Here is a 23,072-nt window from a genome sequence, read left to right on the forward strand (position 1 = left end):
CATCGTCCGGAAGATCAGTCAACAAGCCATCGTGATCTTCCATCAAGGAAAAAAACAAGCTCCTGGATCATGCATCAGAGGTAACATTATCAGAGGTAACAGCAGCGACAGGAACAGCCAGCCACCAAGCCAACTCCATTCGGAAATAAACTGTTACAGAGAATCCTCGAAAAGCGCACAAATATCACATGTTCCTCTACCATACAAAGCAATTGAACCCAGTGACTATCGGCAGCTCCAAAGGGTCTCATCCACCTACAAGAAAGTACCAATTAGACGCTGCCAGGCCACGTTCATGTCTATGTTCTTGCCCGGAAAAAGACTTACTATCAGAAGCTCACGACATATAAGCCTTTTTATTTCCGCAGATCCGAATCAGTAAAAAAAATTCCAGAGAAAAAAGAGAACAGTTCGTTGTTTCTATGAATCACTGAACCAGCAGCAGCGCCACTTTGCGCTTTGGACACGACCTGATCAAGCCATCCAAACCCTGATCCAGTATTTTAAAAGCCGCACAAAATCTAGATCTGACAAATGCTTACCTGATAGAGGGATGTGGAACAGTCGACCATGACTTGGTTGTGGGCTGCTATAACATCCTCCTTCACTGTGTCGTGAAGTGCCTGGAGGTCCTCCTTGATTGCAGCACGCTCCAACCACAGCAACAAAGTCCTCCTTCAAGGCACCATGGATTGCTTGCAAATCCTCCCTCACTGCTGCACGAATGGATCCCATTCCTGCTCCAACCACGGCAACAACGTCTTCCTTTATGGCACCATGGATTGCTGGCACATCCTCCCTCACTGCACCATGGATCGCTTGCACATCCTCCCTCGCTGCCACACGAATGCCGGAGGCCATCACCTGGAGATTCTCAGTCACGGCTCCCATTCCTGCACGCATCGTAGATGCCAGCACCAGCACACAAGCTGTGGTCACGATGCACAACACATTGATCGTAATGGTGCTAACAAGAGCTATTGCAAACCCCGATTTCTCGCAGTTGCAAAGCCTGATTTCATTGTTACGGACTTGGTGCTGGAATTTCTGATTGCGATGGTGTTTATTACAGAATCTTGTTAGCACCATCGCAATCATTCCATCGCCAGGTCCACAACAATAAAATCAAACTTTGCAGCTGCGAGAAATCAGGGTTTGCAACAGCTTTGCAAGACGCAAATGACACTTACCAAAATTTCGAGCCATATCTTCGCAAGAACCTAACCTAGGCTTCTCTTTTTTGGAATAAAGGCAATGTTACGTACAATGGGCCACTGGCCACTTTCTTGGTGGGCCGCCGTTCGTACAGTGGTCTGGCGGGAACTCGAGTTCCTTGTCAGTGGATTCTCGCGATTTCCATCAGTACGCGGCCTCGATGACAAGAGGAGGAGGAAGAGGAGAAGAATGGCGCCCCATCTCCTCGACTTCCTTCTTCCTCATGGTTTTCCAGGTATGAGAGTGATCCTCGGAATAATCTCGTGTTTGACAATGTAGATGGATGTGTAAGGAAAATGTTTCTATTCTTCGTTAACTAAGACCTCGAGGAAATTTTTACAAAGCTCACATTTGCAGTGCCTCAGAGAAGCGTTCTCTCAGCCGCTCCACCTTGAGCACCGACGAATGCTGTTTCCCAAAATATGTCCGGAAGTTGTCGATCAGTATCCTAAGATCGTGTGACACCGCCATCACGCTACGATAATAGTTGTTCTCCAGCCGCTCGCGAATCACGTCCATGGAGATTGGTAGCGCAATCCTGCATTGTTTGAAAACCTTTAGCTTCTTTCTCAATCGCAAGAGATTTTTCCAACTTGCCTGTCAAGAAAATCCGGCTTGCTCACGGCCTGCTGCAACCTCCACAAGCCATACTCGTCCTGCGAAAAGCAAAAGTTCGTCAAGCCAAAAGCAAAAGCAAAACCTTCCTCGAGTCTATGATCGATCGCACAAAAACAAACCTTGGATTGGTTCGAGTGGAGCACCTCGTCCACGATGTCGAGCAGCTCACGCACCTTGTCCTGCTCGATCTGTGGCGACTCCCAAGTTAAAGGATTCTCAACGTCGTGAAGCTCCCAGGGGCAGTGGTTCGTCGTCGATGGCTCGTCCTTGTACAGCACACTGATGCTGTCCCAGGGGCTGTTTGGAAACTCGGGCGACTTTGCCTTCACCTGAGTTATCGTCCCTTCCCACCAGCGACCACCTTCTTCCTCGTCCGACCTCCACCACACTTGGCACTTGTCCCGACTGGACCACTTCCTGGCCATGGAGGCCTCGTAGCGGCTTCTCTCCACTATAAAGTCGGCGAAGTCTGTCAGCTCCGGCAAGTCGACGCTGAAGCTGCTGCCGCGAATCCTGTACCCGTCCCTGAACTCGAGAGTCAGCCGGCAACAAGTGTTCCCCGACACTTCGAGAATGATGTACTCCAGTCCGGTGATCTCGCAGAACTCGACCGCTTGCAGTTCCCTTTTCACGCTTCTCCAGGGACCATTGTCGTCGAGCCGCTTGTTGTCTAAGTAGTCTTGATGTCCCTGCGATCGACAGTTTCAGTTCAAACATAATTCAAGACAAGCTCGTTGGATCTCTTACCTGTCGGAAGTACACCACCTCATCACCATACTGTGGGATGTAGCGCGTCCGCTCCACCTCTGTCAAGAGTAACCAGGACACGTTGCTCGGACTCCGATGCACCGTGCTCAGGTTTCTCCTCACGTGGAAATCCTTGTACCTCGACCCCACGTTCTTCTGCAGCTTCACTTTAAGTCTGCTTGAAGTTCTTCTTTCGGGCTTTCGGCGTCCATTGTCGTCGCTGCTTCTATCCCAGTCCGAGTCGTCGTAAGACGAGCTAGCTTCCCAGTGTGAGGGACGGCCGACGTTTCTCCTGCTTCTTGTGGACCTGCTGTTGGAGAGACTAACCACGCGACCCTGCGCCAGCCGTGTACTTCTCCTGCGGCCACCTGAAGCGTGCTCGTCGGCCTCATAACACTCGGTCTGAGTCGCAACTTTGCGAGGCCTTCTCCTTGAGTAGACGGCCTTGTTCATATTGCGCTTCATTTGTATATCGTCCACGTCCAGGTCCTCACTTGCCTGCTCTTCCTCGGGCTTGTAAGCATCCTCCAGCGACTCACTGTTACTTCCTGGTGAAACCTCTTCGTGGTAATCAGGGTCATTGTCACCATCTGGAGCTTCTCCATTCTGTAAGGACTCATTGCTCAGAAGAGTGTGATTCTGCTCTCGTCTCTGCTGTTCGTCAAGGTAGTCAGCTGAAAGAGACCTCTCCGACTCGGACTCGCTAATGATCGCCCTTGCCACCACCTTTGTGTCTCCATTTTCTACACGAGTCGCTTCAAGGCCTTTCTTGGTATCACAAGGAATGTCTACCAGTTTATCCTCGTCGGAGCTGCTGCTGCTGTGATAAGGCATGCGAGCACGCTTGGCTGCTTTCCCCTTCTTCCATATGTATCCCTGTTTGTCGTCAGACGAAACAGCTTCAGTGGGTTTCTCGTCCGCGATAAAACCATCTGTTTCTGGATGACTGTCATTAGCCTCGGCCACGGGGACCTTAGAAGTGCCTTGTTCTGGTATTTCGAGGCTCCGAAAAGTATCCTCGTTGTTGAACGTTTGTGCACAGTTTCTCAACTTGAGTACTAACTTTCGCTGAGACCTTGGCCGCCTGCATTCACCCACGTCCGAAGTCTCTGCGGGACTCTTCTTCGGAGGTTCATCGTCTTCAGGTTCCTGAGTTTCTGTAAGAACTTTCCCGTTGCGTAGAAGCCTCTGGTTCTCGTTCTCTCCAGATGTACCAGGTCTTTTGGCATCCTCAGCGGCCAGGCGGCGTGCTTCGTTGTCTTCATACTCATGTAAGCTCGAAAACATGGTCAACGCATTCCGAGCTGCCATCCTCATAGGCCTCAATGCATGGTCCGGGTTTGACTTTCTTATCCGCTTTCTAGACCTCAGCCTCTGCGTTTCCTCAGGCATCAAAAGAGCATTGTTTGACTCCTCCAAGCGCCTGCGCTTTTGCTTCCTCACCAAGGTTGCGAGTATCTGTAGTGGACAATCACCATTGAAGTTATCAGAGACGCAAAAGCTGGACGTACGTACCTCTCTCTTCTTTTTCCTTGTTCTTCGGTTACGAAGCCCATCAGAATCGATTTCGTCAATTTCTTTGTCGGTTGTTTCCGATTCACAGATCGTACCACTTTCTTCATTTCCATCCTCGTCACTCGAGCTTTCTTCGCTCGCGCAGTAATCAGAACCAGAATCGTCACTCAATCCAGTCACTTCTTCATCCCAGTCCATTGCCTCACCATCCGCCGGTTGTTCTACCCATCTGTTGCCTTGCTCGTTTGTTTGCTCGATTGCTTGTAGAGCGGCAACTACTGCTTGAGGCTGATCTTGAGGAATGAACGCTGGATCATCAAACGTTCCCACTGCGAGCTGAACTGATGGTGGTTGCCAGTAGCAACCTAGGAGTCCCAGACGACGTTGCTGGTACGAACTTTGATAAGGTTCTGGATAGGGAATCAAGCCTGAAAATGAAACAGAAAAATAAGTTGGACGAGGTGAGAAGTCACCAGCTTACTTGCATCGCACAAGAGATCTTGAAGATTCCTTTGATGAGGAGGCAACTGAGTTTCCTGTAAAAGAAAGATACTCAGTTTTTGCAAGAACAATACCGGAAAAGAACAACACTCAGGACTAAAACTAAATAAAAGCACTTACATCATTTTATTTACCTGATCGAGAACGTTTCCATGAGTATCTCGAACAAGAGGCCGATAATCTCCAAGAAAAAACTAAACAAAACCCGAAAAACAAACAAACAAAAAAAAGCTGTTAGGAGAAGGAGATGAAGCTAATCTTCCTGATACCTGGTCGTATTTCGCATCTTCGTCGTCTTGACTTGGTGGTGCTCCCGTAGAAAAAAGGTAGACCTGGCCGACCTCATCGGAAACAACCAATGAGGTTCCATCCCTGAAAATTGGCAAACATGAGAACAGTATATGGATATGAGAACAAGCTTACGGTGAAAAGTTGCCATCGACAAGATTATAATCTCCCGTCTCAAATGTCCTTACTGGACGGCCCTCCCAGATCTAAAACAAAATTCGTGATCATTTTTTTTGAGCGAATACACTTACATCCCACACAATAACTCGGCCATCATAGCCCGCACTCATTGCAATGCGAGGATTGCATGGATGTACATCTAGCACGTAAGTCTAAATAACAGATGTTAAGAAAGAATGGAATCAATAAATTCCATTTCAATACCTGCTTGGTATGGCCGGTTAAACAGTGCACCAGACTGCCATCAACCGCATTCCAGACACATATCCGGCAATCTGCACATCCATGTTATTCCATAAAATTAGTTCGTGAGGTATCTTACCCATAATCGCGGCGAGTACAAAACGATTGTCCAAACTCCAGACTATCATATTAACACCTCGAGGAGTCGGAAGCAGTTTTTGTCGAGGTCCACCAGTTCGAACGGGAGGCTGTGGCATCGGAGGGGGCGGTACTTTCAAATGATAAGCTTTCACCCACCGACCTAGCTTCAGCTGGAGGAAAGAGGAGCAGTCATGGCATTAGTTACACAGAAAGAAAGGCCATGCACACCTGTTTCCTAGGACGAGGAGACCAGATAATAGCAGTGCCGTCTCTTGAGCAAGTAACTATGCTATCTTGAGGAAACCTGAACAAAACCAATGTTAAAACCAGATAGCAATGAGCGGCACAGTATACCAGGTTGTTTTGAACTTCGGTATGTTGTCAGGGACGTTGTCATCCTTCAAAAAGTCGACGGGAGAAACTTTGATTGGCTCTGCACAACCACTGGAACAAAGGACGATTGATGTCAACGAGGACCAAGCCAAAGAGGCGAACCTGAACTGCACGTAGTTAACTACATTCTCGTGTCCACTAAGAATGTCATGCTCATGATTTGGCCTTCCGGTGTACTCGTCCGCCCACTTTCTTGCGTCCCAAACCTGTTCCAGCAATTGTTAGAAATATAAAAAGTCCACTTTAAATGCTTACCCTGGCAAGCTTGTCCGAACTCCCAGTGACAAAGTATGAGCCATCTGCATTAAACGCACAGCACTGAATCTGATTTGTAGCCTGTGCTCGATTCTCAGCTCCTGCAGCTGGAAACAAGCTTTTAGAAGACCAAAAAAACATCGGCAGACTCTTTACATTCGGGTTCGACATCCGGCTTCGGCATGTAGACACGTGAATTGACAGAAGAATCCCGAGCATCCCAAATACGGCATGTTCCGTCTTCAGACGAACTTGAAACCACGAGATTTTAATACAAGTATAGTGGAAAAACCAAATTATTAACACTTACGATAGAAGATGGTGCTCACAGCCCGGTCGAGGACTAAATTTGATGGCTGTTACGCCCGCCGTGTGGCCACGAAGTATTGCAACCGGAACACCATCTGGTAATCCCCACTAAAGGCAGAAGCGAAATAAATCAAAAGAAGAAACAAAAACACAACAAAGGAATACTTACAACACGGATGGAGGAATCGTTAGAAGCTGATGCAACTAGAGTGTTCGAACTACTTACAGACAAATCGGTTATATCCCCCTAAAAGCCAGGTTTTAAGCACAATATTCGAAACGGATGCAGAAAATAGTACCTCGTGTCCTCTACAGCTACGAAGGCAAAGTCTATTTTCTACGGACCATATCTTCACAAGCCGGTCGTCCGAGCCAGTGACAAGATACCGTCCAGTACGATCAAAAACGGCTGCACGTTTATCGCTTCGTTAATAGGTCTTGAAAATCAAAAAGAAAAGAAACACATACCACAATATACCGCATTACGATGACCCCTTAGCACCTGGATGATTCTTATTCTGTTCACCAGTACAGATGGCTTGATGATAACATGTTTCACAGTCCGTGTGGATGGCGGTCTGTGATGCTTTGCAAATCCACCACCAAGTTCACGGAACGCGAGAGCATGAACTTGGTCAGCTTGCCAATGCGGCCATCGCATTTGTTCTATTCTCTTGGTAGAGATACTAGTAGCATTGCTTTGCTCCGCTGTATGAAGTTTGCTCGGATCAGCAACGGCAAGATTCGAAAAGCACACGGCTTACATTCCAAAAGCGAGAATGCTCCTGACCCCAAAAGCGTAGGAACGTCCGCGGCGGTCAATTGCTTGGGAACTTTCGCATCAAGCAAGGACGCGGACTTGTCGTGAACAAGTAGTTGCTGCAAGAGCTTAACCAAGTGGTTGTTGTCAACGTTCTTATATCTGAAAATCGAAAAAAAAAAATCCATCCTTTTGTCAGCAAGACAAACCAAAAAAACAAAGAACTTGGCGACACACAATACCTCTCGGCAACTTGCGCGTAGCTGAGTGGGAACGACAAACCATCGTCATTCTCGTCGGCGGGGGGAGTCCCATTCCTGGAGAAGAATCCATGGTACCTCCGGGGCAAGAGCTTGTGCTGTAGGAGCTCGTTCCAGAGCTGGCCAGTGGCTCTCTCGCAAGGGCCGCTCCTCAGGAAATGCATGATAAGGAAATAAACCTCCCGGAGATCCACCTCGATCTCTTCGTCCACCTCTGTAGCTTCAGCTGGCAACGGCAATTTGCCGCTGCGCAGATCCCTGAGTGGAATCGGCGGAGGCATTGGCGGCGGCGGCAGCAGCGCCGGCGCGACGAGGGAGGAAGCGGCCACACGGACCGCATCTCCCTTGCACAGCATCCTAGAACATCGGGAGGAAGCAAGACAGAGAAATCGCTGGCAGGCGCGTTAGGGCGGATTGGATCTAAGCCCCGTCATAGCTGAATTGCCGCCGCCCCGCCAGTGAGGCGCGCCGCGAGCTTACCGCAATCGAGCTGTGGAGTCGCCTGCCAAATCTCTGCTCGCCCTTCCCCACAAACTCACAATAACCTAATTAGGTTTTTGCCCAAGAACCCTAATGCTTTTAGCCTTTACAAGCGTTTGTTCTAGTGTCTTCTTTGCTGTTGGTTCCTTCGTTGCCTTCCATCAATGGCGGCGAAAGGATTAGCACTGCTGTTGCTGAAACGCTGCTGCTGCTGCTGATGAGCAGCGTAAAAGCCATTCACTGCTGCTCCATGCTGCTGCTGCTGGAAGTAGTGCTGCTGCTGCTGGAATTGCTGGTTGTACTGCTGCTGCTGCTGCTGAACTTGCTGCTGCTGGATCTGGTGCTGCTGGAGTTGGAGCTGAGGATAGGACTGATGATGCAATCCTTGCTGCTGTGGCTGCTGCGGCTGCTGCTGTTGTTGCTGATGCTGCTGCGATTGGAGGTTGTAAGTGTATCTGTTGTTGTACCTGTTGTTCTGCTGATACGAATTAGCTTGGAACTGATGTTGGTTCTGCTGATGGTGTTGCTGCTGATGGTGATGGTGGTGATGTTGTTGCGTCGGCCCTCCTCGCTGTGGCAGTGAGTTCACGACCAGTCGACGAGCGGCGTCTCCAAGGGATTGCCCTGAGATGGATCCTGGAGGAGCAGGCCTGGAAGATAGCACAGTTCAGTCCCAAGTGGTTTTCATCTAGTTGTTTTGATACCTGTCGTGGTAGTTGTTCCTTCTCCCATGGTCTTCGTGCCACAAGGTTTCAGTTTTTATGTCTTGCTCCGTCACACTCTTTAAAAATCACACGGAAGAGTCAAGTTAGTAGAAAATCTAGCTCACGCATTTTCACAAAACCTGTTTTGGAGGGATTGCTCCTGGAGGAGGTCTCGTAACGTGCTTGTGATACGCAGGCAAGTGATATATAGCAGACCTGTCAAGTAAAAGTTAGTCCAATCATTCCAGAGAACGCTAGCAATCACTTACAAGACTTGGTTGTCAGTTATATTGGGCATTTCCGCAACAGGAGAGGTGAACATTGGAGGGCAGGCATCCCCGTTACAAAGACCAAAGAAGCCGTTCATCCCATCGCTGTAACACCACCAGGATAACATGTTAGCTGCTGTTAAAATAAATTAGCGACCACGACCTGGCACCAGGATCAATTGCTTCTCGGGCTTGACTGCGCTCAGGACCAGACAAGTGTCCATATTGATCGTAGAATGAGAATACAAAGGGCGCCAGAGTATGACTGCAAGAAACGAAGAGTATTTCCTCCAGCGTACTGTTACGCCGGGCTTCGGCCTCCTGCAGGCACACGATTAGCTTCTACAACGATCACAATATCTTGACTCACAGTTAAAGTCGGTTCGACTTTCCTTGTTTCGGCAAGGAGCCTGTCTTCATCAATAAAAGGTAGCTTCGCGACACCCTGCAATCCCGACAGTTTAACAAAAATAATTCCAGCAACACAAGAACAACTATTCACCTGCCATGCTGCTCGCTTGCCATTCATGTCGATCACAAAATCTGCAACGCTTGACTGTTAGCGAGAACTTACAAAATAGTTTAGCTACCATTTGGATAAAAGTCGATTATAGGCGATTCCTCGTCGCTCATAAGTGGCCTGTAGTGCTCCGGTAAGGCTTCCGAGCTGTAAAGGAACAAAATTTTTACAAATGCAGATGCGCATCAAAAGTGAAAAGATTAACCTTGCCGCTGGCAAAACGCCCATCAGCTGATCAAATGGTTTAAACGGCTCCCCCAACAGAAACGCTATTCTGATTGTAGACAGATCCTTCAAGTCGGACGCGAAAGGAGCGTAATGGTAAGGGTAGAACCTGCAATAAAATGGATTGCCCAATGAAAAGGTAAAAAAGAAAAATATGAAAAGCATCAGCGTACCATGTCCAAGAGCACACGCCTTGGTAGTAATACTGGAGAACCCAGCACAAGCCTTCAATATATTTTTGCACCTGAAAACAAAACAAGAAATATTACAGGCACAGCAGAGCAAAGTGATCATCATACCACTCCTTTCCGAACGTCGTCAACTGCTTCAGGTGTATAAGCTTCGAACTTGTCTGCATAGTATCTTTCTTTCCATCCGGCTTCGCCTAGTTTTACCTGGAAGACAACAGTAAGGAAAAAAGAAACACAAAAGAAGTCTTACCGTGTCAACTACTTGGTTAACCAGCTGGTCTGATTTCTCCCGAAGAGCATTCTTGACTTTAAGCTTCAGCTCCTCTGCATTTTCTTGCATATCATCCTCCTTGGTGGCAATCGCTGTTGTCTCATCTACTCGCAAGCGTTTGAGCGGTGGACTACCTTGACTGGAACTTGCACCCCTGAATCCCGGTGAACCTCTGTCCAAGTCTTTCCTAGATCCTGACATTGAGGCTTTGAGATTTTGTGCAGCTCGATGGTTACTCCGAAGCTTGTCATCGCGTGATTGAAAAGGAGAGGGTGCGGGCGCAGTTGCTAGACGTGAACCTCTGTTGCCGGTTATAGCTACTAAATCCGGCCGCACGCCCGGCTCCGCATCATCCCCACGCCTTCTTTGCTTTTGCCGGTCCGCTTGCCGCTGCAAGGAGAAATTTAAGTTTAAGCTCAGAACAAAGACAAACATACTTGATGTATACGCGCGCGCTTTTGAAAGATTGTGTCTTCATTCGCTCCAATTTTTTGAATGAAATACTCAACTCTAGAAAGATTCACCTGATGAATAAGAAAAAATTGTAAATCTACAAAACACACGACCGAAACAACTCACATCGCCGGCATCAGTGAGGTAGCCTCCCATCCGCGTGAACTCCCTTCTATAGATACTCATCAACAGAGTGATTGCTCCCTGTACAAACCGTTTAATATCGGACTCCAAATCCAGCAGCACTTACCTCTCGAATTTCAAGAGTTGGCATGTGAGGAAGAAAGTCATTCCCTACGAAGAAGCACATGAACACAAAATCGTCGACAATGCGTTCAAAATCGGGTTGAAATCCGGGAATTTGAAGGTCGTACTCCAAATATTCACGCAGCGTCCAGATTTGAAGAAACTGCAGTAGGTATTCAGTATAAAACGACTTGAAGGAAAAACAATACCTGATAAGGCTTCTTTACTACCGGTTCAGGATCTTCCCCATCTCCAAGTTTCCGTTTTGCCTTTCCCTCACAGTTGGCAGCCAAGTGTCCTACTTGTCCACAAATGAAACACTTATCCTGCTGGCCTGCTTGAAAGACAACCTGAACATGAAGAAGAATGTGCTTTAAAACATGAGGAACAGAATGGGAATAAAAACTTACCTCCCTAAGAATTGAGAAATGTAGCTCATGAGTCGCCAACGCAAGCATGATCAAGTCCGCATCCTGGAAATTTTCAAACAGCTATAAGGATAAATACGATCATTGATAGCTCTACCAGTCCATATAGACAATGGCGTGTGTTCGGGTCAAAACCGGGCAAATTCCTTTGAAGCCGTATGTAGGACATAATCTTGTGCTCTCCTTCTCCAGGAACATTTGCATCCGAGAGAATAACCTGGTTTGAAACCAACAATGATGTAAACATTGGATTTTTTCAGAAGAGAGCGAAAACACATACCTTCACGTTTTGCCATGCAGGATCGTTGTTAAGCCGAAGGTGCGTATAGTACTGCAAGGCCACAGCCAAGCTAGCCATGAAAGGCGTTCCCGGTGTGATAACGTTGGAGTCGTAAGCTTCACTCTTATCAGAGGGAGGAATTTTACGTCCCTCGGATTCAAACTCGAGCCTTAGCCTCTCTTCCTCGGCTGCCTGACACGAATTCCAAGCTCAAACTATGAACAAGAGAAGAAAACAACCACAGAGGGAGAGCTTACTTTGTCTGCGTTTTCCTTGGCAGTACGAAATCGCCGAGAGCGTTGCTGGTTCATTTTAGCTCTGGGAGCAACACCGTCTGATTCAACCCAATGAACAACGAAAGGACAAGGAAAAACAAGGAACAAGGGAGCTAAGACTATACCGATGGCCATGTAGAGCAATTTCCTGGGACGAACGATCGCGAAGAGCCTATCAATGTAATCAAAGATACACTGGAAGACCTCATCGAACGTAGTCGGCGACGGCTACAAAGCAAAGAGAATATTTTCATTCTAATCCATCGCTGAGCTGACCTAGACAAGGCAGGAAATCGAAATCGCGCTTACCCGATCCTCCGGATGGAAGCAGGGATGGATAATCCCGTTCATGTCGAGATAGAGATTGTCATACTCGACGCCATTCGGATTTGGCTTGGTGAGATCCACCGGAACCTCGACATCGCCGATCTGCTGAGCTTCCTCCTCGATGGCGTCCACGATGATGAGCGGGTACTTGTCGGCCAGCCATTTGTAGAATGCGGGAACTCCCATTGCCCCGCCCAAAAACCCTAACACTCACACGCAAGAGAGATGGACAAATTCCAAAATCTCCAAGAACCCTAAAACAGGGGAGCTCCTATAAAACACACAAACTGTACAGGGATGTCTCTAGAATTTCTCGAAGAAGGGTCGCAAATCCAGTTCCATGGTCCACGCGCTCTTGTCTTGGCAATGCAGCTGCCAGAAGCTATCGGCGACGGCATCTGGGTTTAGCCCAGTTTGATCATTGGCACTGCTCAAACGAAGAATTGGAGAAATCGTCAAATCCTTCTTTCGGGGCGGAGGATTTCTTACTTCTGCGACGAAGCGATCATACCATCGATGACAACGTGAGCGACGTGAATCCCCTGCGGCTGGTATTCTCTCGCCAGGCATTGCGCGAGACCTCGCAGGCCAAACTTACCGCAAGCTACAAGATCAAATCTAGGATCAAATCACAGATAGAGGCAGAAGATCCATACCAAGCTCTGCAAAACCAGCGCTTCCTCGCAGCGAAGCAGTGGCGCCAGTGAAGAGAATGCTTCCTTTTCTTCGCTCGACCATGCCTGGCAGCACCTACATTACAATCGCGACAAGGAAATCTTGAGCGCTAGCCCCTTTAAGAAAGATTCGCGAAGACGACGATCAAAGAAATAAAAAAGAAGAAGAACCTGTTGAGCACAGTAGAACGCGCCCATGATTGGCACCGTGATGGATCGCTCGAAGGACTCGGGCTTGACGTCCGTGAACTTGGGAGGCGGCCATGGAAATGGAGTGTTGGTATTAAAGACCTGGGAGGAAGAACACGCAAGAAAAGTATCAATCAAAATCAATCAAGTCTAGCGAAAGAATTCTTGGAAAGCTGCTGGATCGGTTGCGAGGAAGGATACGTCACACTGCTCTTACCAAAGTCTCCACCGCGCCGAGCGAGTGGACGGCCTCGAATGCCTCCTTGACGGACTTGCCATCGGCGCAATCGATTCGAATCGCCGCGACCTGCGCCTTGGCCTCCTTCTCCACGATCTCCTCGGCCAATTTCATGAGCTTCTCTGGATCACAGACACAGATCTGATCATCGTCCCGGCGGCGCTGCGCGGCAAATCGATTGGATTCACAGACCTAGGTTCCGGGAGAGAATGGCGACGATGTAGCCCTCGCGAGCAAACCTCCGCGCGATTGAGAGGCCCAGGCCAGGCCCGACGCCCACCACCGCAGTGACGCGCCGCGCGATCTCTCCTCGCATTCTTCTCTGCCGCGAAGCAAAGCTTTAGGCAAGAACTCGAGAGGAGCACGAGAGACCTCCCCCGGCAGAGATGCGTACCTCCGTATACATGAGATCTCTTTCAAGGTAAGATGCTCTGGAATATTCTGTTCTTAACCTAGCGCCATTAAACCAATAAACCTAAACCTTTAAACCCTAAAGCCCCTTCCTTTTATCCCCTTAAGCGCGAGCTATGGCCGCTGTGGCGCGCCCGCCATTGCTCTTGGATTTGCAGGGCGATCGCGCCGCCAGGGGGAGGAAGAGTGGTGCCAGGCATGGGATTACGGTGAGGGCGGCGGTGGCGAGCACAGATGTGGCGGTCATCCGGATTGGAACGCGCGGAAGGTCAGTCAGTGGATTTCTCTCTTCCGGATCCGTGCGCTGAGGGGAATGCTGTGGAAATCCCTGCGAATGCAGCCCGCTGGCGCTGGCACAGGCGTACCAGACGCGAGATCTGCTCAAGGGCGCGCATCCGGAGCTCGCCGAGGATGGCGCGCTGGAAATCGTGATTATCAAGACGACCGGGGATAAGATTCTCAACCAGCCACTCGCGGACATTGGTGGGAAGGGACTCTTCACCAAAGAGATTGACGATGCGCTGCTCGACAACAGGATCGACATTGCGGTTCACTCGATGAAGGATGTGCCGACGTATCTCCCGCAAGGGACCATTCTTCCTTGCAACCTGCGAAGGGAGGACGCTAGAGATGCTTTCATCAGTCTCAAAGCAAAGTCGCTGGCTGAATTGCCGCCGGGAAGCGTCGTCGGGACTGCATCGCTGCGAAGAAAGTCGCAAATTCTCAAGAGGTATCCTCATCTCCAGGTGAGATAGCTGTTCTCGTGCTTGTTTTTCTTTCTTTCTTCCTTTGCTTGTTTGTGCTTTCCTTGTGTTTGTTTGTATTACCTTTGCTTTATCCTTTCTTCTTTCGTGCTTGATGCCAAGATGGTTTGATCCCGATTCTGTCCTATTGCTTTTTGTGCCTGATCAAAATGGGATTTGTCTTTCCACCCAGGTTGACACGAACTTTAGAGGCAACGTCCAAACCCGGCTTAAGAAGCTCCAAGAGGGAATCGTGACTGCGACGCTCTTGGCATTGGCTGGCCTCAAGCGCTTGAACATGACGGAGCACGTCACTGGTGTGCTTCCCATGGACGAGATGCTTCCGGCCATTGCGCAGGGAGCCATTGGAATTGCTTGCAGACAAGGCGATGAGAAAATGGTATTCGCTTCTTTGTTTTCTCTCGAGTGTGACTCTGTTTTGTCTGTCGATGCAGGAGAGATATCTGGCTTCACTCAACCACGAAGAGACGAGACTGGCCGTTTCGTGCGAGAGAGCCTTTCTGGAAATGCTGGACGGCTCATGCCGGACTCCAATTGCTGGATACGCACACAGGGACAAGCTCACGGACGAGTGCAAGTTCCGGGGACTCGTTGCATCACCTGACGGCACCCAAGGTTTGCTTTTGCTTTTTGTGCAAAGATCATCCTTTGTAACTGGTTGAAACTCAGTGCTGGAGACAACTCGGAGTGGGCAATACAATTTTGACGAGATGGTGGCCATGGGGAAAGACGCTGCCAAAGAGCTGCTTTCGAAATCAGGCCCCTCGCTTCTTAACTGGTCTTGAAGTCTGGTTTCCATCTATGCACTTCGTTTCGAAGAACCAGTGATGGACCGAGGAAGTGATTCTATTGACAAGAGGTGTAAATTATATGCAAGTTTTGTGCTGCCACTTACATTATCAAGACTCACACGGAATCTTGTCCAAAGCTGAGTGTTTTCTTGTACGGTCAGTCCTCCTTTGAGAAAGATAAGTTTTAAAAGTTAGATTGGCGATCATGAAGCGCTCAAACAAGAGGATAGAGTCCATCACCCAAGATGATACTTTGGAGATGATTACATTTAAGAATTGAGGGAATGAAGGATTTTTGCAAATAAGAAATCCTAGAGATTCTAGTAGGGATAACATGCTTGATGAGAGGGGCAACATGATTTCATAGTAGTGAATGCAAGGAAAAGAACTAGAGAGTGGAAATAAAATAAAGCTAGCAAAAGCAAACTAGATTGTTTGGGAGAAAGGTAGCTTGGTTGAAGAGAAAAATTAAAGTAATATGGTAAGGAAACCAAGAAAAGGACATCAAAGTGAGTTCAGGGAGCAACAAGCAATGGATTTTGTCTTGTGTGCTTAGTGCACAATGCTTTCTCTTGGAGTTGTTCTTGGGGTAAATTGCAATCAAACTGTGGTCAATCTTAGTCGTGCATGATGCGTGGGTTAGCTGGGAGATTGCAATCAGCAAGAAAAAACTTGTGCAAGCAGTGAAGCATACTTCGCTGGGACTCGATGCTCTCCATGGAGCCGAGCTCGTTTCACAGGGACTTGGAATGGAGCAATGTAATCTCTAAAGGTCTGGGTGATCCAGGGATTTCCAGAGTGTGTTTGGAAATTAGTTCATGTTATAGAAGGCCTGGCGGTGGATCGCAAGGGGTGGAATTCAAGAGCAAGCTTGACATGTTTCTGCAAAGGATGCATTACACTAATAGTCTTAAATAAGAAATATGGTTTTCTCTTCAAAAGATTGAAGGATGCTGCTTCTTTCTTCAAGTAAATTAGTCTACACTATGATTCTCTCCTGTTTCTCAGTGATCGCTGAAAAATCTGATCGGTACAAGTAAACTGAGATTTCTTTCTTTTTTGTTTTCTTCGTTATAAAAATGTCTTTTTCGTTTCGTTTTTCTTTTCCCTTTAGTTTGCTCTGAGCTTTCAAAGGACTGGCTCAAGCCCGTGCTTAAGTGCCGCTTCCCACACTAGATCAATGTGATCGATGTCAATGCTGCCAACTTCGTGATGCGTCCAATTCTCCAGCGCATGAACGAGACCGCCGGCGTGACACGCAGCAACCACCCCCCTGTCAAACGTATACTGCAAAAAAGCGCAGCAGAGCCACCAACACAGAAAGAAGTGAGGAATCAAAGCGGCGGAGATGTCATCGAGCAACCAACCTCGCAACTGTGCACGCCCTCTACGCTCTGTGGCAGCTTCATCCCTGCCAGCTTTCCATACGTGCAGTCTTTCCTGTACTCGTGAACAGGAGGTACCACAAATTGATGAAAGTGGCTCCCATGCGGAGCCCAGCTCTGATCCTGGCTCGTCGCCCATTTGCCAACGATCCATGTCTGCGGGGAAAACGAACAAAGAAAAGCCTTTCTTCATCTGAAAAGAGGAAAACGAAGGGAAACTGTCACCTTGCACGTCTGACCGGCTTGGTACTTGGTCACTTGCACAAGATTATGTCGGCAGTCCGCCGGAGCTTCGTCCACTATGGACTGGTATCGCTCTCTCGAAGTGGTAAGCATCTGGAAAAGAACCTGGAGTGAGAAAGAAAGAAAAACCTGTGTGTGAAAGTACAATGGTACCATGATGCGGACGTTCCTCCTGCAGAGATAGAGCGCAATTGCGCGGCCGATCTTGGATGTAGATCCGGTCAGAAAGACTTCGCTCGTCTCGGCTGGGAGCTCCCGCAAGACGAGCGCAGCTGTGAGTGTGTTCCCATGGACAACACGGACTTTGAGATTCGGGTGCTTTTTCACGAACAGCAGGCCGCCACCATTGAGCGATTCATTCTGCAGAAAGCACGGGAAGTAGAAAACAAGAGCGCAGGAGATTTAGATGCTCACCTTGTTTAATGCAGCCAGGCTGATAACTTTGACGCCAAGCTCGTCCGCGTCCAGGATGGCTCGTTCGATGTGCCTGTTGATGCCAGCAGCACAAGCAGGAATAAAGTACTGATCCAAGAGAGTGTTAGCAACGCGAAATCCCACCACAAAGTTTCTGTCTAGCTTACATGGAATCCATATCTCGGAACCACCCAGCTCTGTGCATGTAGCCCGTCGAGAAGATACTTTGTTGCCACAAAAGTTTTTCCCCATATCCATACACAGAAGCAGGAGACTAAGCCGATTGGGAAAACGAGCCAAGCGTACCACTCGCCTCTAAAAGGGACGCTCGAAGCGGTCCGGCCACTAAAAGCAACGTGCAGCGAGGACAATATGTCAATGCAATGGACCAGGAAAACGAACTGCGGGACAGCTTCTCGTCCTGGAAGCAAGTAGTGACGATAATGACAAAAAACTTCCAGGCGTACATACCATCTTTCCTGATCGATCTGTAAAACGCGTGAGTGTTTGGATGTTGCGTGCCACCTAAATAATCGTACAGCGGCATGAATAAACAAAAATTGGATTTGAGATCCAAATGGTGAAGAGAATGGTAGCTGCGATCAAAAGAAAAAACCAAACAAGTTTATTCTAGGTACTTATAAGAAAAAAGAACTTACGATGGTGTGTAAATCAGATACTTGAGCAACGGAAGCTTCTGAAAAGCCCACAAAGGTACGATCTCGCAGTTGAAATGTCCCAAGTATTTGAAGAAGTCAAAAGCCAGGGGATACACGTAGAAGAGAGCTAGACAGCTTCCGCCTAGAAAACACGACGCAAAAATGGGTACAGACATCAAAACCGTCTGGAGAAGGGCCTCTAGGAAAGTGTGAGTAAAAGCTGCACGTCAATCACACGGAAAAATCAGCTCAGAGAACAAAGAAGAAAATCGGACTGTACTTAACCCGTTGCTGGCTCGGGTGCAGTAGAAGCATGGTGATAAGAATGAAAAGAACGAAACAAAGATTTCGTGTGGAAGGCCCGATGAAGCCAGTAGTAACCAGACTCGGTGACCCCGGCGTGGAAAGCGATCAGGTAGACGAGACCGCGAAGATTCCAAATGGAAAACCCGCTGATGTCATTGGGTCCAAGTGCGTAAGCCAGCAACGAGTGCAGGATAATTCCATTGTCGCTGAAAGAAGAAAAGACAATGCCATGAGATGGACAAAAACAAAAGGGAGAACGAAAGTTACCAGTCAAATTCTCGATCGACTTGCTCGTAAGTGAGAGCATAAGATATGATCTGATGGTGTTTCACCACGGCGTGTAGACGAGCGAAGCTGGACCAAGCCTGGTACAGCGTGTAGCGAAGAGCAGCGATGACGAGAATGTGGAAGCACCAGTTGTCGCGGGGGCTCGTCCCCAAATAGTGAGAATGAGCAGCGCTCAAGAATATCGGTAGAAACAAGTGATACTGCAAAACAAGAAAATTGAAAACCAACAAGGCCAGGCAGTCAGCAAAAGACTGGAGCCAGAAAAGAAAGAATAGAAGAAAAAAAAGGATTTTGTATTCACCTTGTAAGTGCCCATCCGCTGCCATGGCCAGCAGCCCAGTATCTTGCTCTCCTCCATCCCTGCAGAGCCACCAAAAACGAAGAACAAGACCAACTAAACACAGAGACAAGGAAGTAGAAGAGAGGAACTCCGAAGGCGAAGAGAAGAAGAACAAGAAGAAGATGATGTGAGACGAACAAGAGAGCAGGAAAAACGAAGAAAAAAAGAACGCACTGACGGTGTGAGACGAGAGGACGAACAAGGCATCACCGCCCTGTAAAAGAATATGCTCTCCGGCAGTGAGGTGCGCGGTCACATGTCCGGTTTAAATGCTACGACCAAAACACCAAACTCGGACAACCGGTTTGGTGAACCCGAGATCGAATAAACGAGACTCATTCTCGCTTTTAAGGTGGCTACCTTCAATCAATCAAGTTCTCGCTGCAAACAAGTGTCTGAATTCGTAAAGAACTATGTGACACAAACCTTTTCTAGCTTGTGACTTTGCTCTCCTACATGGCTAGCTCCGGGCCCCTTGTAAAAGATTTGAAAATGACGGGGATGGGCGATTGCGCATTTCCTCCTGTATCTTTTTCATTTCCTCCGGATCTGCGAGCACCACGACTCAGCCAAAGGAGGAGAAGCGAAAAATCAAGAACAAAAAGAGAACCAACAACTACAACGAAAGGAGGGAAAAGAGAAACGTAATTGCTTACCTATGTTGTCCATAAGTTTGGGAAGGACGACAACGGCGATCAGCATAAAAGCCACCATCAATCCCATGGGACTCTTCAACAAGCCAAGGACTGAAAACGGCTCACGCTTCTGAAACGAAACAAACTTATGTATCTTGAACAGCAACAGCAAGAAAGGATGATCACCTCGAAGTATTGCTCCTGTCTCATTGGCTCGAGCACCAAGTTACCGGAGAGAACTCTTCCGGTCTCGACCAGACTTGCTCTCACTTGCCCGTGCAGTCTTGCACTCACGTCAACCCGGAGCTGCACGAAGAAAGAATTTGTAAAGGAAAAAAATTTCGAGACTCGACTGTAAATGTACCGGTGAAAAAAAAAATCCAGGCGCAGAGACTTCGATCAGATGTGTGCCTGCCGGAATCCCTTGACTAAATAAACGAAACCATGTTTTTCGAATAAGACATCACACAAGCATAGAAAGAATGAAATAAAACTAACAAGCTACTTACAAAGCGAAATAGCCATTCTTGAGTGGGAAAGTGATTTTCTCCCCTCCATTCAGCAAGAGCTTGACACTGGCAGGCTTCAATTGAAGATCTAGCGAATAAGAAGAGCAAAACTAGCAAATCGAAACGAAGAGAGGACGAATCCATCATACCTTGCAATCTGATCGTCCCGTCAATCACATATCTCTCCTCGCCCCTGCGCTAGATCGCATCAGCCAGCAGAAAAGGAGCTGTGAGATCCGAAATCGCTCACCTGGCCGCGAAGAACCCAATCGCGAACACGCACAGCGCCAGAAAGACCGCCATCGCCATTAGGGCACGAAAAACAAAGGAATATCCTTTAGTCTAGCAAAAAGGATTATAAAGGGTCGTTGAAATTAATATTATCTTTAAGGTTTAGGGTTGAAGCCAACGAATGAAGCGCTCAAACAAGAGGATCGAGTCCATCACCCAGGATGATACTTTGGAGATGATTTTGAGCTTTGTGGACCTGGCCACACTATCGAATTGCTTGGTTGTTTGCAAGTCATGGAACTCCATCATCAACTCACACACCTTTCGCCACCTGTGGTGCTGCAACGCTGGTGTCAAAGAGACACCCCAGATCCTGACAAGCGTCCCCGGCTCCGAGTACACGAGCTGGTGCTTGTACGCCTTTGGAGAGTCGGGCCACAGGCGAGAGCTCAAGCTACCCCCATTGCGGAAGCCCTATACTTTTGCTAGAATCAAGGCTTCCGCTGGCGGCCTTCTATGCGCCTTCTGCTTGCCACCACAAGCACGTCCAAAGTACCATTTCCTGGTGGGCAATCCACTCACCTGCGAGTGGATGGAGATACCAGCGCTGCAGTGGAAGGACGCAGAAGAAGCGACCATGGACTTTGCGATGTTTGTGGACGATGCCAGTGGTTTCTTCAAGCTGGGCGTTCACTGTGCTGCTGCAACGGGGCACACTGGCTACGTATACGACTCAGCCACTCAAGCGTGGTCGGCATTGGGTATGCTGCACTTCTCGCAAGCTTACATCAAAGTGAGGACCAAGAGGGAGGAGCTCTGCAACATGAACCTTATACCCACATTTCCAGAAATGGACGACTTCTACTACGACATCACTACCCTGGGCATGTATGACATCCAACGTTGTGAGTGGAGTGTCGGGAGTGTGGTGCGCAACCTCAAGTTCACAACGGGCTGCGAAGGGCAATTCGAGGCTGGCAAAGGGGAATTCGACAGCCATGTGTGCTGTGTTTTGCCGCAGCCAGGCTTGTCCACATCGAGGCTGTGGGAGTACAATGGCCAGCGATACTTTGCAAGTGCCTGGGTGTATGCAGGGGTTACCTGTGACAGAGATGATGGAGTAGATGGTTTTGGCGTGTGGACAGTTGAGAACAATGGAAGCTTGGTTGCAGTTTCCGCTGTGCGTGTAACCTACACTATAAAGGATCCTAAACGTCAGTATTATATGCTTCAAGTGATGACAGCCGCCGATGGCAACCTTGTCTGCTTCTCAGACGACGCTCCAGTTGTGGTTTACAACCTGAACACGGACAAATGGTGCGAGATAGAGCCACCCCAGCTCACAGATCGTTTCAATGAAACGGTGGTTTATCGACCGTCTTTGAGGCGTGTGGCATGAACACCAATTCTGACGCAAGTTTGCTTTTATTTGAGACCGATTCTAAAGGCGGTCAAATGATATAGTGAATGAGGAGATGGTTTTAGTGTTTTTGGGTTCTAGTGCCAGGGCTCGCCACGCTTCCTGTGCTAGCAGCAGCAGCAGCGGTGGCATTGGGATGATTGAGCGCTCTCTTCACGGATGTATTTGGAGTTTTTGTTTTGGGGAAAAAGTCTTTGCTGCCTTTCTGACAAACGTGACCTCTAATGTTGTACCGTCACCCCGGTATTAACGTCAGGAACAAGCTTCTCGCTTCTTTGCCGCCTCGAAGTCATGGCGCTCTTTTGAAGTAAGAAAATATTAAACTTTTCACAAATCCCCTGGGTCAAAGAAATAATCCTGGCTTCTTGAAATGCTGACAGTCCCATGTTTTTATCTGCCCCTTCGCCCGCAAGCTTTGGAAGCGAGAATTTACAAACTACAGTTCGAGACAATCTTACATCGTTCTCGACTCTGACCGTATCCGTGTGTAGAGTTTGACAGACAGTAGCAGGTAAGGAACATTGTCTCATGTAGTCGCGGTTAAGACTCAGAGTGTCTCGCGAACATGGTAGCTCAGAGTTGACGCAGTTCATTGGTACAAGCTCGGATTCGTGTACCAACTAGACGTTGTGAATTAAGGCGATGAATGAACGTGTTGCCTAGCAACTGCCTTCAACTCGACCAAGAGCAGCGTTTGGTCGTCGTTCTTAGAAGACGCTAAGATCTTGTAGACGACCTGCTTCAGTTATTCGTAGTCTCTGACCTGCAACGCCTTCCGAATCTGTCCACAACTAATTGTCTATGCTGTTTTTATCCACTCCATCAGAAACAAGATTAAGGAGGAAGTCGCAGCCTTTGGAGATTTCAAAGTTGACAATGTCCGGAACAGCACTCACAGCTTGTTCTTCTCGACTCAGCTGCAGATTGCTCTTGAACGACCAATCTCCAATGCTGCGGGTCACCATGAGCGAATCTGCATCGTCTTCTTTGCCAGCCACAGTTATGCGTCTCGCCACCCGCCTTGACGATAGCTCCCCAGGACACTTGCAGTCATGCTCCTGGCTGATATCCATTACGTAACCATAAGCATCGCCAACATTGCCAACAAAGACCTGGTCGTCATCAGTAACCAGAGGCACGGTCGCTGTACTCCCACAGCAGTCAGCATCTGGAGCCCGTGAATCTGCCTCGATGCAGCCTCCTTGCATAGTTGCCATCCCGGAAAGCCTGATTGCATCCTGCTCATGCTGCCAGCGAAGCGTGCCACTTGATCGCTGCCGTATATCAACCAGACCTTGCCCCCGGCGCAGTAAGCTTCTCCATTGTGAATGTTTTGGAAATAGTTACCCTGGGCATTTTTGTAAGTCTTAAAAAAACCTTTAAAGTTCAAAGAAAAATCCTTTTGGGTTTATAACTTTTGGATCCTAAGCCTTCAAGCAAAGGGATGGAGTCCATCACCCAGGATGATACTTTGGAGAGGATTTTGAGCTTTGTGGACCTGGCAACGCTGTCGAGTTGCTTGGTCGTTTGCAAGTCATGGA

The 23,072-nt window shown here is 48.3% G+C and overlaps 8 protein-coding genes across 11 annotated transcripts; 1 reads left to right on the forward strand and 7 right to left on the reverse strand.

Moving 5' to 3' along the window:
* Positions 1-327: 327 nt before the first annotated feature.
* LOC112342338 lies at positions 328-1,208 on the reverse strand. Its single transcript, XM_024664013.1, has 3 exons — positions 1,191-1,208; positions 543-929; positions 328-490 (listed from the first exon to the last, which is right to left on the reverse strand). Exons 1-3 carry the CDS (start codon positions 1,204-1,206, stop codon positions 357-359), a joined length of 537 nt encoding a protein of 178 aa, XP_024519781.1. The 5' UTR covers positions 1,207-1,208; the 3' UTR covers positions 328-356.
* A 293-nt stretch (positions 1,209-1,501) lies between these two features.
* On the reverse strand, positions 1,502-7,887 carry LOC112342330 (PH-interacting protein-like). Its single transcript, XM_024663998.1, has 23 exons — positions 7,348-7,887; positions 7,110-7,267; positions 6,814-7,053; positions 6,645-6,754; positions 6,515-6,592; positions 6,347-6,453; positions 6,193-6,287; positions 6,037-6,143; positions 5,884-5,987; positions 5,743-5,832; positions 5,617-5,692; positions 5,387-5,558; positions 5,269-5,339; positions 5,136-5,216; positions 5,020-5,090; positions 4,866-4,968; positions 4,731-4,790; positions 4,577-4,631; positions 4,096-4,523; positions 2,581-4,038; positions 1,953-2,522; positions 1,813-1,871; positions 1,502-1,753 (listed from the first exon to the last, which is right to left on the reverse strand). The coding sequence occupies exons 1-23, from the start codon at positions 7,719-7,721 to the stop codon at positions 1,561-1,563; spliced, it is 4,860 nt and encodes a 1,619-aa protein (XP_024519766.1). The 5' UTR covers positions 7,722-7,887; the 3' UTR covers positions 1,502-1,560.
* A 13-nt stretch (positions 7,888-7,900) lies between these two features.
* Positions 7,901-12,250, reverse strand: LOC112342331 (5'-3' exoribonuclease 3-like). Of its 2 annotated transcripts, none has more exons than XM_024664001.1 (22): positions 12,017-12,250; positions 11,833-11,935; positions 11,690-11,766; positions 11,433-11,624; positions 11,250-11,369; positions 11,135-11,197; positions 10,934-11,074; positions 10,729-10,887; positions 10,605-10,682; positions 10,463-10,549; positions 10,005-10,415; positions 9,863-9,958; positions 9,737-9,807; positions 9,544-9,672; positions 9,409-9,485; positions 9,321-9,361; positions 9,189-9,263; positions 8,982-9,139; positions 8,819-8,923; positions 8,690-8,765; positions 8,550-8,626; positions 7,901-8,495 (listed from the first exon to the last, which is right to left on the reverse strand). In XM_024664001.1, exons 1-22 carry the CDS (start codon positions 12,218-12,220, stop codon positions 7,967-7,969), a joined length of 3,069 nt encoding a protein of 1,022 aa, XP_024519769.1. In that variant the 5' UTR covers positions 12,221-12,250; the 3' UTR covers positions 7,901-7,966. The 2 variants fall into 2 exon arrangements, with proteins under 2 accessions (XP_024519769.1, XP_024519768.1); XM_024664000.1 differs by having other exon boundaries at positions 8,979-9,139.
* A 28-nt stretch (positions 12,251-12,278) lies between these two features.
* LOC112342336 (3-dehydrosphinganine reductase TSC10B-like) lies at positions 12,279-13,641 on the reverse strand. Of its 2 annotated transcripts, none has more exons than XM_024664008.1 (7): positions 13,530-13,641; positions 13,328-13,457; positions 13,115-13,257; positions 12,880-12,999; positions 12,691-12,784; positions 12,524-12,638; positions 12,279-12,461 (listed from the first exon to the last, which is right to left on the reverse strand). In XM_024664008.1, exons 1-7 carry the CDS (start codon positions 13,539-13,541, stop codon positions 12,338-12,340), a joined length of 738 nt encoding a protein of 245 aa, XP_024519776.1. In that variant the 5' UTR covers positions 13,542-13,641; the 3' UTR covers positions 12,279-12,337. The 2 variants fall into 2 exon arrangements, with proteins under 2 accessions (XP_024519776.1, XP_024519777.1); XM_024664009.1 differs by having other exon boundaries at positions 13,328-13,452; positions 13,530-13,552.
* LOC9630796 (porphobilinogen deaminase, chloroplastic) lies at positions 13,634-15,295 on the forward strand. The gene is made up of 5 exons (XM_002990199.2): positions 13,634-13,814; positions 13,887-14,292; positions 14,483-14,689; positions 14,745-14,925; positions 14,980-15,295. The coding sequence occupies exons 1-5, from the start codon at positions 13,663-13,665 to the stop codon at positions 15,093-15,095; spliced, it is 1,062 nt and encodes a 353-aa protein (XP_002990245.1). The 5' UTR covers positions 13,634-13,662; the 3' UTR covers positions 15,096-15,295.
* Positions 15,296-16,028: 733 nt separating this feature from the next.
* On the reverse strand, positions 16,029-18,809 carry LOC9648018 (protein ECERIFERUM 3). Its single transcript, XM_002990232.2, has 11 exons — positions 18,698-18,809; positions 18,376-18,596; positions 18,088-18,314; positions 17,803-18,022; positions 17,615-17,739; positions 17,311-17,564; positions 17,144-17,251; positions 16,883-17,089; positions 16,712-16,822; positions 16,469-16,642; positions 16,029-16,388 (listed from the first exon to the last, which is right to left on the reverse strand). Exons 1-11 carry the CDS (start codon positions 18,752-18,754, stop codon positions 16,230-16,232), a joined length of 1,863 nt encoding a protein of 620 aa, XP_002990278.1. The 5' UTR covers positions 18,755-18,809; the 3' UTR covers positions 16,029-16,229.
* A 122-nt stretch (positions 18,810-18,931) lies between these two features.
* On the reverse strand, positions 18,932-20,202 carry LOC9630797 (ER membrane protein complex subunit 7 homolog). Of its 2 annotated transcripts, XM_002990233.2 has the most exons (8): positions 20,131-20,202; positions 20,030-20,073; positions 19,881-19,968; positions 19,736-19,799; positions 19,558-19,677; positions 19,393-19,501; positions 19,163-19,285; positions 18,932-19,117 (listed from the first exon to the last, which is right to left on the reverse strand). In XM_002990233.2, the coding sequence occupies exons 1-7, from the start codon at positions 20,187-20,189 to the stop codon at positions 19,197-19,199; spliced, it is 573 nt and encodes a 190-aa protein (XP_002990279.2). In that variant the 5' UTR covers positions 20,190-20,202; the 3' UTR covers positions 18,932-19,117; positions 19,163-19,196. The 2 variants fall into 2 exon arrangements, with proteins under 2 accessions (XP_002990279.2, XP_024519826.1); XM_024664058.1 differs by having other exon boundaries at positions 19,057-19,285.
* A 2,120-nt stretch (positions 20,203-22,322) lies between these two features.
* On the reverse strand, positions 22,323-22,748 carry LOC9648019 (probable protein phosphatase 2C 60). The gene has a single exon (XM_002990234.1). It carries the CDS (start codon positions 22,746-22,748, stop codon positions 22,323-22,325), a length of 426 nt encoding a protein of 141 aa, XP_002990280.1.
* Positions 22,749-23,072: the final 324 nt, after the last annotated feature.

The sequence above is a fragment of the Selaginella moellendorffii genome, unplaced genomic scaffold, assembly GCF_000143415.4.
Source record: "Selaginella moellendorffii unplaced genomic scaffold, v1.0 SELMOscaffold_106, whole genome shotgun sequence".
NCBI classification, from domain to species: domain Eukaryota; kingdom Viridiplantae; phylum Streptophyta; class Lycopodiopsida; order Selaginellales; family Selaginellaceae; genus Selaginella; species Selaginella moellendorffii.

What these genes read in the sequence shown, in the direction of transcription:
- LOC112342338 (XM_024664013.1), bottom strand. An exon ending in GTTCCACATCCCTCTATCAG is followed by an intron (nt 491 to 542) that starts GTAAGCATTTGT and finishes ATACTGGATCAG; the next exon opens with GGTTTGGATGGCTTGATCAG.
- LOC112342330 (XM_024663998.1), bottom strand. Translation starts at nt 7,721, where the DNA reads ATGCTGTGCAAGGGAGATGCGGTCCGTGTGGCCGCTTCCTCCCTCGTC. An exon ending in CTCCTCGTCCTAGGAAACAG is followed by an intron (nt 5,559 to 5,616) that starts GTGTGCATGGCC and finishes TCTTTCCTCCAG; the next exon opens with CTGAAGCTAGGTCGGTGGGT. An exon ending in TAACCGGCCATACCAAGCAG is followed by an intron (nt 5,217 to 5,268) that starts GTATTGAAATGG and finishes TCTGTTATTTAG; the next exon opens with ACTTACGTGCTAGATGTACA.
- LOC112342336 (XM_024664008.1), bottom strand. An exon ending in CATTCTCTCCCGGAACCTAG is followed by an intron (nt 13,258 to 13,327) that starts GTCTGTGAATCC and finishes TCTGTGATCCAG; the next exon opens with AGAAGCTCATGAAATTGGCC. An exon ending in TCGGCGCGGTGGAGACTTTG is followed by an intron (nt 13,000 to 13,114) that starts GTAAGAGCAGTG and finishes TCTTCCTCCCAG; the next exon opens with GTCTTTAATACCAACACTCC.
- LOC9648018 (XM_002990232.2), bottom strand. Translation starts at nt 18,754, where the DNA reads ATGGAGGAGAGCAAGATACTGGGCTGCTGGCCATGGCAGCGGATGGGC. An exon ending in GTCGATCGAGAATTTGACTG is followed by an intron (nt 18,315 to 18,375) that starts GTAACTTTCGTT and finishes TTCTTCTTTCAG; the next exon opens with CGACAATGGAATTATCCTGC. An exon ending in GCCTGGCTGCATTAAACAAG is followed by an intron (nt 17,090 to 17,143) that starts GTGAGCATCTAA and finishes TGCTTTCTGCAG; the next exon opens with AATGAATCGCTCAATGGTGG.
- LOC9630797 (XM_002990233.2), bottom strand. Translation starts at nt 20,189, where the DNA reads ATGGCGATGGCGGTCTTTCTGGCGCTGTGCGTGTTCGCGATTGGGTTC. An exon ending in AAGAATGGCTATTTCGCTTT is followed by an intron (nt 19,800 to 19,880) that starts GTAAGTAGCTTG and finishes TCGTTTATTTAG; the next exon opens with TCAAGGGATTCCGGCAGGCA. An exon ending in CAAACTTATGGACAACATAG is followed by an intron (nt 19,286 to 19,392) that starts GTAAGCAATTAC and finishes TGGTGCTCGCAG; the next exon opens with ATCCGGAGGAAATGAAAAAG.
- LOC112342331 (XM_024664000.1), bottom strand. Translation starts at nt 12,220, where the DNA reads ATGGGAGTTCCCGCATTCTACAAATGGCTGGCCGACAAGTACCCGCTC. An exon ending in TTAACCAAGTAGTTGACACG is followed by an intron (nt 9,959 to 10,004) that starts GTAAGACTTCTT and finishes GTTGTCTTCCAG; the next exon opens with GTAAAACTAGGCGAAGCCGG. An exon ending in GAGCAATCCCTCCAAAACAG is followed by an intron (nt 8,627 to 8,689) that starts GTTTTGTGAAAA and finishes TGATTTTTAAAG; the next exon opens with AGTGTGACGGAGCAAGACAT.
- LOC9648019 (XM_002990234.1), bottom strand. Translation starts at nt 22,748, where the DNA reads ATGGCAACTATGCAAGGAGGCTGCATCGAGGCAGATTCACGGGCTCCA.
- LOC9630796 (XM_002990199.2), top strand. Translation starts at nt 13,663, where the DNA reads ATGGCCGCTGTGGCGCGCCCGCCATTGCTCTTGGATTTGCAGGGCGAT. An exon ending in GACAAGGCGATGAGAAAATG is followed by an intron (nt 14,690 to 14,744) that starts GTATTCGCTTCT and finishes CTGTCGATGCAG; the next exon opens with GAGAGATATCTGGCTTCACT. An exon ending in ATCACCTGACGGCACCCAAG is followed by an intron (nt 14,926 to 14,979) that starts GTTTGCTTTTGC and finishes GTTGAAACTCAG; the next exon opens with TGCTGGAGACAACTCGGAGT.